Genomic DNA, 11785 nt, shown 5'->3' with positions numbered 1-11785 from the left:
AGCATAGTACAAAAGTGTTTTAGCTTTATGTACTGGTAATTATGAGAAATACCAACTTAATAGATGTATTTGGTATGTATCTAGTTAAGAAAACAATAAATTATCCTGAACAGATAAAGCGTTTAGTAGCTTGTGAAGTATGAATTTTCGAAAACGTAAGTATTTTATATCTAAGTAGTTAAGAAACGCGAGCAAGGGAAATCAAACAAAGGAACAAAGTTTTTTTGTTTAAAAATATTTAATTTGTTGTTCTATTATCCGAGGTTAGAGGCGATAATGTACAAAATCTGAATAAATAAGATTCTTCAATATTATTGAATTTTAATTCTAGGGTAAAGTAATATATCCGCATATTTTATTTATATACAATATGTATAAATAATGATGTGATTTGACTAATTTTGTTGAAAGAATATTTGTACTTTTTACTTAAAACTTCAGTCTTTTACAAACTTTCTTGTAATTAATAAACCAGTAAACACAATATTAATAAAATCTATTAAAATTATAAACAAACTCATAAGTTTTAATTTTAGTCCTTAAAGGTTGAAATATTTTGCTCCAATGTCGAGACATTTGTTTTAATCCAAAACATTACTATACTGAATCGATAATGTTGCATGTGCCACGAAAATGATGATAGTGTCAGATAACTTGTTGTGAAACGGAAAAGCATTGCATGTACATTTCTGTTGTTTTGTTGACCATGAGTTTGATGATCTTTTAAACTTGCCCATAGCTAAGAAATCAAACAGTATATCTAAACGAAATTAATTTCAAATTATTTTTTAGGTTCTAAGCTTTTATATAATCTTTCAGAAGTTGCAAAATTTATTCCACAAGAGTCTTTTTTATCATAACCAAGTACACATCTTAAAACCATTTAAGTCTTCCTTAGTAATTTCTTCTTATCTTTAATAGTAACGAAAATAATTTAGATGAACGTTTTAAAATTGACACCCTGTATATTAAAAATAAAAGATATATTTTCTTCATAATTTGATAGGCTTTTTACAATGGCAATGTACAAATATCAAAATTGCAATTATACTATAAAATATGTATATATATAAGCTTCACATTTAAACACAAGATTCTTTATTATATTTTTTTAATACCAATATTTTAATAATTATAACAAGGGTTTTTTAACAAGAGATGTATAACATTGTATACAAATTTTCAAAAACCTATAGATAATTTCAGTTATGCTCTTGCATCATTAATTGTTGATGGAACTCTTACCTCAATTCCATCTAGTTCCTCAGACATTACTATTTGACAGCCTAGCCGTGACCTGAAATTAAATATTATATAACTGAATATGTCAATAAATATATTTATTGCTATACAAATTAATACTAATACACAATAAGATTTCTATTTATCCATTTGAAAATCAACATTGTAAATATGCTAATTCAAACATAGATTTGTAATGATTATAGGGTCGTAAATAAAAAACTATGAAAATTTATTATAATTTCAGTTTCGTAGTATTCAGAGATAGCGATTTGAAATTCTACATTGAGATGCAGATTTCGAAGTACCCAATACTAACCTGTTTTTACATAAATTTAAATAGAAAAATTCACTTTATAAAATATTAAAGGGTAATAGAATTAATAATGTGAATGATTTGATACTGATTATTATGAACTAACGTATCTGTTAATTCATATGCTAAATCCAACATGTCTAATTCTTCATCTGTTGGTTTGTCAGGAAGTGCATCATAAACTTCTTTCGAAAATATTAAATGGCACGTACTACAAGTTAATGTTCCTTCACAAGCACCTATATCAATTATATTTTAATATTACAACATACTTATATAATAAAGTATCAAAAGTTAAAAATAATAAGAATATTAAACTTGATAAAAATTAAAATTTTCAAATATTTCCTACCTCAAAATTATTTATTTTAAATTAAGTAAATTATGCTTCTTTAAAACATACCATATCCATCTAAATCAATTTCATTATTTACTACTATGTCTAATATAGTATCTCCAACTTTCCCTTTTGCTTTGATTCTCTCTCCACTTGCTTTAACAAACGTTATATTTACTCTGAAAATAATATTTATGAAAGATAAAAATTATCTCAATATAATTATTTTCTTTATTTTTTGTGTTTCTTCAATTAATCTTCTCTTAATTATACCTTAATTATATGTATCACTTATGATAATAGAAATAATTTAAAAATAAGATATACTTGTCTTAATAATACATAAATAAAATTCGTATATCATATATTTATAACAGTGTTATATTTTTAGTTGTTCACTGTCAATGTTGTTCTTATTAATACTATTCTATTAATACTATGTTATTTTTCTAGATGTTATACTCCTACAAAGAGAAAAATTTCTTAGACATTATTATTAGCATTATTATTTTGACACCAATTTTATATTGGAAGGTAAGTACTGAAATTCTATTAAAAAAAGAAGGAAAACACAAGAAAATTTGTATCACTTACTCTTGTTTTTCTGAAAGTGGTTGCGTGGTCGATATTCCTCTTGTTGCCTGCAAAAAGGGCAACGTTGTGTTGCTTGTATATTTTGAATAATTTGATGCAATACCGAGAATTGATCTCGAAAATTTTTGTAATTGATTTACTAACGCCATTCCACTGTCATAAATATCATGAGTATGGGACACCCTGACCGAACACCAGATAAGTATTGCGGAAAATATCAATTGTAGATCAATTGTACTTTGTGCAAAAACTTTCACGGCATTCTTCGGCTGCTATACTGGGACGTTCCTTTACTGTGATAGGTTATAAAACGATTCCTAACACAAGTGACGTATCCCTACCGGACACGTGCTCTTCGGGTCACATGTTTTATGATACAAGACCAGCAAAATGATCAATGTGTAATTTTACATATCTTACATTTTTTCCAAATGAAATATTGTTTTTATTAAACGTTTAAAACCTCAGGCAACATTTATTTCATCTGATTTCAGTTTTACAAATATATATCTATAATACATATCTGTATAAATTACGGTCTGGTTATATCAAACAGGGACCGACACTCGCTAGGGAAAACTGCCCAAAAATTGAATCGTAAAAACCAATATGAAAGACAACAAATTTCTCGTTCTGCGGAACAAATAGAAATGAGCAGAGTATCTTTATCTTTATCTGAGACATTCAAAGCGTATCACGCATACGCTAAACCTGAAGAAAACTTTCTTGTCTTCCATGTTTATTTTTCCCTTTCCATTTCCGAACGGTTTCTTCTATATTTATTTATATGTTCGTGATTGATGCTATTGACAACATACAACTAAGGGGAAATACGAATAGTAATAGATATATGTATAACTCATTATGCAATTTTATAGAATTAAATCTTATTTATCTTCAGATATAAAAACTATATTTACCAGCTGAAACACTAACGCATATGCAGTATAATATAATCTGCTTAACAATCTCGTTTTAGTTATAATATGTGATTAATTCTTTTGCTATTTCGCTATAAACAGTTTCTTGTGCATACAATATTTTTTTATAGTATTCTAATATATTGTTAGATATTGTAAAGAAAGTAAAATACAGTTATTGAAGTTTGGGAACATTCAATGTTAACCTTGCTTCAAAAAATAATCTTTCGAATGAATGGGGAATAGATTTTTAGTATTATAGTTGGTATAATGTCATCATTGTTTACAATGTGTTAGAGTTAAAGAAATGAGACAAATTAATATTTCAGAAGCAAATTCAATATTTAAATGATGTTATTTTAAAATGGCAGATGATATGAATGTTCTTTTTATACGAGGAAATGGAAACGTATGTATGGTAATGGAAACGTAATGGTTTTATCATTATTTTAGTACAAGATCTTAGCATAATAGTAATTAACAGTGTCCATTACCTTTTAGTCAATTTTTGAAAAATGACATATATGATAATTTGCAATAGTTTGATAATAAAATACTTGTATCAATATTAATAACGTATAATTTGCTATCTCAAAAGGATACAGACACAGCCAATGATAATGTTTGGGATGATAGTGCATTAATAGAAGCATATGATAAAGCAATAAATTTAGCAAAAGAAGAAGTTATCAAGCGAATGGGAATGGATGTTGGAAATTCTCAACCGAAAGAAAACCTACAAAATCTTAAGCAGCCTAAACACGCAAGTAAATTACATAAGGTTGTGATTTTGATAGAATATTACAAATTTGATACAGAATATTATTAAATATATTGATTAAGAAGCAAATTATTTTATTTTGCTATTTACTTATATTTATTTGTATACACATCTTTTCTCTATAGAAATGGATCATAGGAGCACCTTATCGTGCAATATACTCAGAGGATGGAGAAATTTATGAAGCTATAATATCAAAAATTTACGAAAACAATGGCACGTGTTGAAGTGGTTACCACTTCTAAGAAAACTCTACATCTGGTCTTTTTTAGTTTTCTCAAGCACTGAAGCCATCGACAGCGTGTAGACAAAAGACTGCGACGAAGTCAGGCCATAAACAGTAGACAGGCGACGTTGGCTTCGGGGTTTTTCAGTTATTAGGTAACACAGCTAGCGTGCGGATCTGGACCAGCTCAAATTGTATTTTTACTTATTACACTTCTATTTAAATATATTTTCTACCTTACAATTTATCCACGTGTTTTCTCTGTTTACACACCGAATAACCTCAACAGCACGTGTGTTGTAAAATTTGTAGGTAATACCTTTAGCATGATGGTTATGTCAATTAAGAAATGTACTAAAAATACATATATATATATGAAGTAAAGGCTTTCGCATAGTCTATCACAGTGTCATTCAGCAGGTCCTTAACTGGGCAGGAGTACCTGTCAATGTCTATGGGGAGACCCGTGGGATATAGGGTCATGAACCATAAACATGCATGTTACTTATTGTTCATTATTAGCTGCTTGGAATATAATTCTCCTCATTAGACGAGTGATTATTACTACATATATCAAGGCAAACATTTATACATATACATTTATGCACGGGAAATTCTAATACATTGCCTGTAAGGACAGTAACCGAATGGCACTCAGTCATTCTATTAAATGACAAAAATTTCTTTTACTCTGTGTTTAGGCTATGGTAATACAGAGAAAGTCGAGTTGAGTTCTCTTTTAGAATCAGAAGGTTTGCAAAGTCAAATAGCACAACAAAAGAAAGTTTTGGAAGAGAAATTCAATGAAGAGAACGATGAGACTTGTGAGACTAATTTTTCTACAAATGTAAATTCGAAAAAATATAATGTAGAAAAAATGGATTGTGACTCTGAAGAAGCAAATGCGTATAAACATCACTTCATACCGGGACCATCTTTCAATTCGATGACTGATATAATGCCACCTGCACCTCCTTTACCACCACAATTAATGGCCAAGTAAGTACAATTTAAAAATTCTAATGGAATGCTGAATACTTCTAATATTAATAAGTAATTTGGAATAAGTTTAACATTTTATTTGGAAAAAAATACGAAATTTTAATAAAATGTACTAGATTACCAGATAATGATACAGACGCACTTTCAAGTATGTTGATGTCATGGTATATTAGTGGTTACATGGTATATTACACAGGTAATTATTTCATATAAGTATTTTATTGTATATTAAATTTTCAATGGACTATGTTATTTCTTTTGTAGGTTATTATCATGGTTTGAAACAAGCAAGAAACAATCAAGAGAACAGGAAGAACTGTTGATTATATCAATTTTTTTCAATAACAATATAACAATAATATAAGATATAATAAAATATAAAACTCATTGTATTTATTTACTTCAATTATTTGAAATAAAGAACAGCTTTATTTTCATATAAGACTTTAAGACTTTTTTAAAAATAATTACTAAGATAAGAAAACATAAAAAACATATTTTTGATAAAATACACTCACATATATATGTCGGGTTATCATTAGGATTTAAGGCGCGTAATGATCCTTCGTTTGAATTAGCCATTGTTTTACGAAACAGAGAATATATTTACGCGAATAAACAAGATTTTACAAAATATTATGAATAATGAGTTTAATAAATAATAAGATTAACAAACGATAAGTTTAACTAATAATTAGATTAAAGATTAATAAGTTTAACGAACAATAAGAGGAACGAATAATTAGCCATTGTTTTACGAAACAGAATATGTTTACGCGAATAAAAAAGATTTTACGAAATATTATGAATAATGAGTTTAATAAATAATAAGATTAACAAATGATAAGTTTAACTAATAATTAGATTAAAGATTAATAAGTTTAACGAACAATAAGAGGAACGAATAATATGTCTTACGAATAATGAATTTAACGTATAATGAGATTAACGATTGATAGGTTTCACGAATAATGAATTTAATTAACGCTATTAACAATGTTCCGGGGTTCAAACGAATCCACGGTCAACGGGATAACTCTTTACTATGTGTAGAATAATTTTAAACACAAACTACAATTGCTGAGACACTCGGTAAATTGCTCGATGTATCACTTTCCAAGGCGATCACACGAATGAATATCTGATGAAAATCTTTTTCGCTATACGACTGCATTTGTTTGTTATATGCTCGCTGGAAACATCGAGAAGGTTCCAATCGTTGTTGCTAGGCAATTTCTGTCAAAAGTTTGTTGTATACTCTTTGGAAACATCGAGAAAGATTCAAACGTCGTTGCTAGGCAGTTTCTGTCTGGAGATTGATTCCTAATACAACGTGTGTCCCATTATATCGACATCTCTAAAGTACAATTCTATGTGATTTCTAGGGAGAACAATACAACCGATCCACACCTTCGTCAGGCAAAACGTTTATCCCGTGACCGTGGCTACGTTCGGCGACCAGTTGTCACCTCGAACCCACTTTCGCTTTCACAAATATCAAACAATTACAAATGACAATTGCTTAATTACAGTTATGATAAAATCTAGGCTAAAGCATTAGAAGGCTTCCTCAAAATTGCAAAGGGAAGGCTCCGGTTTTCCTTTCATCTCCGACATATATAATACAAGGATATAATACAACCGAACATTTTAAACTTAGCCTACAGCGCGTGCGCGCACACACGCGCACACACATGACACACATGACACACATGCGCGCACACACATGCGCGCACACACATGCGCGCATACACACATGCACACACATGCGAATGATTTCTCGAACGATAATCCATTTATTTATATTTTTCAATATCTGTCCTTACGATTGCGTATTTATTTGTTCCACGTATCATATTTATCTATTTGCATAACTGTAGGTGACATTTTTTTTAACAATTTTGCTAATATTTCATAACTTTTTAATTCATATTTCAAAGTGGTAACAGGTGTTTCTTTCTTTTCAAGTCTCCTCCATATCGGGCTTATTTCTAGTAGCCACGCTTGCTTACAAAGCAATTTTATATCTGCACAAGAATATCTTTCAGTACATTTTACTATGTGGTTTACAATATCTGTATTTTCTAATAAGTGGTTGCTAAGGTATAATTTGAATATACCAAGTCGAGCAACTTCATTGGGTAATGATACGTATATTTGCTTTTCGAGACGCCTGAGTAAAGCTGCATCAATGCCCCTAATAACATATTTACAATAAATATTATCGTTCTATTATACTAATAATAATGAAGGAATACTTCAAACAACACAATAACATATTTGGAATTTGGAGAAATATTACGATATTTTCTACTTAGAAAACATTGAAATAACGTGATATACGTACCAAGGGGAATTAGTTGTAGCCAGAAGAACTACATTAGAATTCTCATTAGACACTAATCCATCCAATCTAGAAAGAAGTTCTGATCTGAATCTCTTTGCAGGTTCAGACAATATACAGTCTCCTTTATTTGTGGCGATCCAGTCAATCTCGCCGATAAAAATAATTGTAGGCGAATGACTATAGGCAAGTTCAAATAAAACCTGTTCAGTTTAACAAATGTATTATTCATTAAATATTATATTCGAAATTCCTTAAATTCATTGCCTCATCACGAATATGATATCATTTCGTTTTCCAAACAACTATTCTATTTATATATAAATGACGAAAAATAAAATCAAATCTTTTTATACCTAGAATCTCTCCTTCATAGACAAAGGAACAAAGAAACTTACATAGACAAAGCAACTTACACGTATATACTTCTCGGAATCGCCTCTCCATTTGCTGACCAATGAGCTGGCAGTTATGTTAAAAAAGGTGCAATGGCATTCTGTCGCGACTGCCTTCGCTAACTTCGTTTTCCCTGTTTTGTATATTTCTTGTAAACACGTACAGAAATGAAAAGAATGCGAGTATCTTACCTGTACCAGGTGGGCCGTACAGCAAAATACCTTTCCAGGGGGAAAACGGGCCATCAAAAAAGATAGGATACTTAAGGGGATACACAACGGCCTCCTTAACAGCGGTTTTACATTCCTCTAGGCCTATAACGTCATCCCAATGTACATTTAATTTGTTTACTATGATCTCCTGTGACGATACAAAGATGAAATGGCGTCTTCTCTATATTAAGTAAGTGTTACGTAATTTGATATTTGAAGCGTTACTGAAATCACCTCATCGTCGATATACGTTGGACGGTTTATCGACGGGAATTTTATCGTTTAAAAGCTTTACGATACGTATATTAATCGAAAATAACTTACGCATGAGATGTCCTCAGCCTCGTAATTCCGGATTATCTGAATAAAGCTTTTCAATGCATTTCAATATCTTCGATTGCATGGATTGTTCCATTGGGACGTTAAATAGCTCTTCTGATGAACGTCCATCACTCTCATTGGGGAATATTGACGTCACTGTCATTGCGAGATTAATATGATTCGTATTGTCATCAGTTATCTTCTGCTGTAGATTCGTCTCTTTCACAGGCTCACTTCTCGCTTGTTTACTAACAGATTTGGCTTTTGTCTCAATACTTCTACAAACACTGGATCATATTGTAATACGATACGTTGAATACGATACGTTGAATACGTTGAATACCGTTTAATATCGTTAAATAATATAAATTCTTACGTTTTGCTTGCATTTGTCACTTCCCTCGTCATTTCCCTTCCAGTTATTTTCTTACACAATATGGGATATTTTTGAAATTTCATCTTGTAATAATTTTCATACTCTGCAACGATAATTTCCAAATCGATGTTGTCGCAAACCCGATGTTCGAGAGATAGACGAGCTTCCCGGAATAATACATCGCTAACGTCTATATACCTAAAAAAATGTAGTTTTTAATTAATTATAGTTTTTAACTGATTAAAAATATTTTTCGCAATGACTGAACACTATAAGATAACCATCAAACAACTGTTTTATCTCTAGGTAAGACAGGCAAAAGAATGTATTTACTATATAGATCCTCGAAGATAATTTCTTGTCTTCTGCTTTTTAATTTCCAATTTTTAGATGGATAAGAATAATTTGAATTTATACTTCATATATTTGTTTATAACTAGTTAATCTACATTATCGATTGAGTTATTCTTAACTACTGAATTACCGATGTCGAATTTTCAAATTTGGTTTCGCCTTCTCTTTCCATGATGTCCACTGATTTCTATTTCGATTGGTCACTGACACTATTCAAAAGAATTGGAACTAGGAATATATTTTAATTATAATATACTCACCCATTGTGTTCCAAATAATCACATACAAGGTATAATATGTTCCGATGACGTTCCGAAATACGACTCTCCTCCTAATATAATTATTTTTTCATTACAATAATATAAGGTTTTTCATGTAATTTTTTGTTACATTTGCGAATTCAACGAGTTACACATGATTTTTCATGAAACACGAACGTTAAAAATATTTGATACAGCCTAATTATAAAAATTGTTAGAAGCAAAAGTCATAGATACTATGTGCGAGTATCGCATGAAACGAACAGCTATTAAGAGAACTGCAGCAATATTACAAATGAAATAACAAAACACACTCGTCTGTGACGTTGAAATTCTAAAATCTAAAATCTAGAATATTCCTTACCTTTTTTCGCAGATTATAAAATATCTTATTCATACTACCTTGCATCGATAAATCACCGTTCATAGTGACACTTTCAAATCGCCTATCGTTTCTCAATGGATACGAGAATTTCCGTTTATTACTTTAAAAACAACCCGTCCATTACGTTTCTCTTAAAAAATTCTTTCAACTCCGTTGAAAACCGAGCATCAAACAAGAGACAAACGATTTGTTGTCATGGAAATGTTTGGTTCACACATAAGCAACGCACAAATATAATGATAGAATAGCTGAGTGTGTGTACTGTATAGTAAGATGGATGCAACATGGAAATAGAAAGAGAACACCATGTATAGATACTTCCTGTCCTTGTTTAATCAGGCATGCACACTAGTGGACACTGACGCTGCTCGTATACCGCTGTTACATATTTCCTGTACAAGTGCGCGTCATTAGACAAGGACGGAACATCCTCTCTCTACTTCTCTATCGCGTTTTTAGTTCGCTCACGCGCTCTGTACTTATATCTATTACATTTCCACCATAAGCAGCGGCCGTGCAGTGACTTACAAAAGTTCCGAACGGTTCCATCCTGGGCGGACGGTTAATTGCGTTCGGTACTTCGAGGCAGGAAGGTGAGTACAGAATCGCTCCTCTTAGTACTCTTATTAGAAGTGTTATCATCGAATATAAGTTTTTTCAATAAATTCTTATCGTTTTACAATCTTTCTAGAATACAATGACGTCAGCAATCGATCATTTTCGCGAATTTATTGTAAATTAATTGGGGGAATATCTGGAGTTCTTTATCGGTTTCGACTGTAAAATCAGCAACTATTCGAATTTTTCATTCATAATTGTGACATTTTCGACTCTTCCGTTGCCAAGACCCTCTTGAGAGATTTTTGGCACGTTCCATCACCCTTGTTAAACGAGTGCACATTGGTGGATATATTGATTTTAAAAACCAATACGTGTACGAGATTTATTATCTCACTGGGACAAAGAAATCCGTTTTATTCGCGAATTTTCCGTGTTTCTTCTTAATTTTCGTGAGTGTCTGGCGCGGAGCATTATTTGAATGAACTTTTCATCGTTCAGATTATATTTCGTTTAAAAAGATTGAAATTGATGCCGAGAAGAAATGAAACAATGAAACAAGGTGCTCGGGCATTCTTTCGTTTCCCGGGGAAAGAGAAATATGAAAAAAAAACGGTCGTTCTTCCGTCTGCCATTTTCGTCCATTACCAAAATGGTATGACCCAAGTGTCCCGGGCCGTGAATCAATCAAGCGAATTTTGAATAATTTTTGAATAATATCCAGTTAATAATTTGTGAAACAAATTAATTTCATTTTATTGTTGGAAACAAATTAGTTGGACTTTTCTTTCTTTAGCAGTTTTTGCCAGAGTTGACCTGACGTGCTACTTCAGTTTCCATCTTCGCTTTTCGAAACTTCCAACGTCCTTGGTGTTGGAGTCTCCTTGCCCAGGTGAGTACATAGCTTCTAGATACTGGTCGCTGTTCATCCTTACGAGCCTCTCGAGCTTTAGTTGTCAATTGTTATCGTTAAAGGAAGAGAAGCTCGCGACAGATGTTATCGAACAAATCGTTTATTCTCGAAAAGTTCGAACTTGTTCGTTGCGTTTGAATATATATGGACGGACGCCATTTTTCATGACACCATCATGATTTGTCATGTCGTGAGTATAGCTTCTGACTACCATATGTTTGTGATTTATGTGAAATTTGACCACTATA

The 11785-nt window shown here is 31.2% G+C and overlaps 2 protein-coding genes, 1 long non-coding RNA gene and 1 pseudogene across 4 annotated transcripts; 2 read left to right on the top strand and 2 right to left on the bottom strand.

Annotated features, from left to right (window-relative positions):
• Window positions 1-1102: 1102 nt before the first annotated feature.
• Window positions 1103-2837, bottom strand: LOC117240449 (adrenodoxin-like protein 2, mitochondrial). The gene is made up of 4 exons (XM_033506483.1): window positions 2490-2837; window positions 1962-2074; window positions 1665-1797; window positions 1103-1297 (listed from the first exon to the last, which is right to left on the bottom strand). Exons 1-4 carry the CDS (start codon window positions 2636-2638, stop codon window positions 1207-1209), a joined length of 486 nt encoding a protein of 161 aa, XP_033362374.1. The 5' UTR covers window positions 2639-2837; the 3' UTR covers window positions 1103-1206.
• Window positions 2838-3761: 924 nt separating this feature from the next.
• LOC117240450 (survival motor neuron protein-like) lies at window positions 3762-5757 on the top strand. The gene is made up of 7 exons (XM_033506485.1): window positions 3762-3818; window positions 4008-4190; window positions 4316-4410; window positions 4706-4728; window positions 5118-5415; window positions 5535-5614; window positions 5683-5757. Exons 1-7 carry the CDS (start codon window positions 3774-3776, stop codon window positions 5739-5741), a joined length of 783 nt encoding a protein of 260 aa, XP_033362376.1. The 5' UTR covers window positions 3762-3773; the 3' UTR covers window positions 5742-5757.
• A 1539-nt stretch (window positions 5758-7296) lies between these two features.
• On the bottom strand, window positions 7297-9936 carry LOC117240451 (annotated as a pseudogene).
• A 94-nt stretch (window positions 9937-10030) lies between these two features.
• On the top strand, window positions 10031-11624 carry LOC117240452. Of its 2 annotated transcripts, none has more exons than XR_004494694.1 (2): window positions 10031-10659; window positions 11424-11624. It is a non-coding gene; the product is annotated as an uncharacterized LOC117240452 (long non-coding RNA). The 2 variants fall into 2 exon arrangements; XR_004494693.1 differs by having other exon boundaries at window positions 11421-11624.
• Window positions 11625-11785: the final 161 nt, after the last annotated feature.

The sequence above is a fragment of the Bombus vosnesenskii genome, unplaced genomic scaffold, assembly GCF_011952255.1.
Source record: "Bombus vosnesenskii isolate JDL3184/JDL3185 unplaced genomic scaffold, Bvos_JDL3184-5_v1.1 scf7180000014635, whole genome shotgun sequence".
NCBI classification, from domain to species: domain Eukaryota; kingdom Metazoa; phylum Arthropoda; class Insecta; order Hymenoptera; family Apidae; genus Bombus; species Bombus vosnesenskii.
The sequence above is the reverse complement of the archived record's forward strand: the minus strand, read 5'-3'. Positions and strand labels throughout refer to the sequence as shown.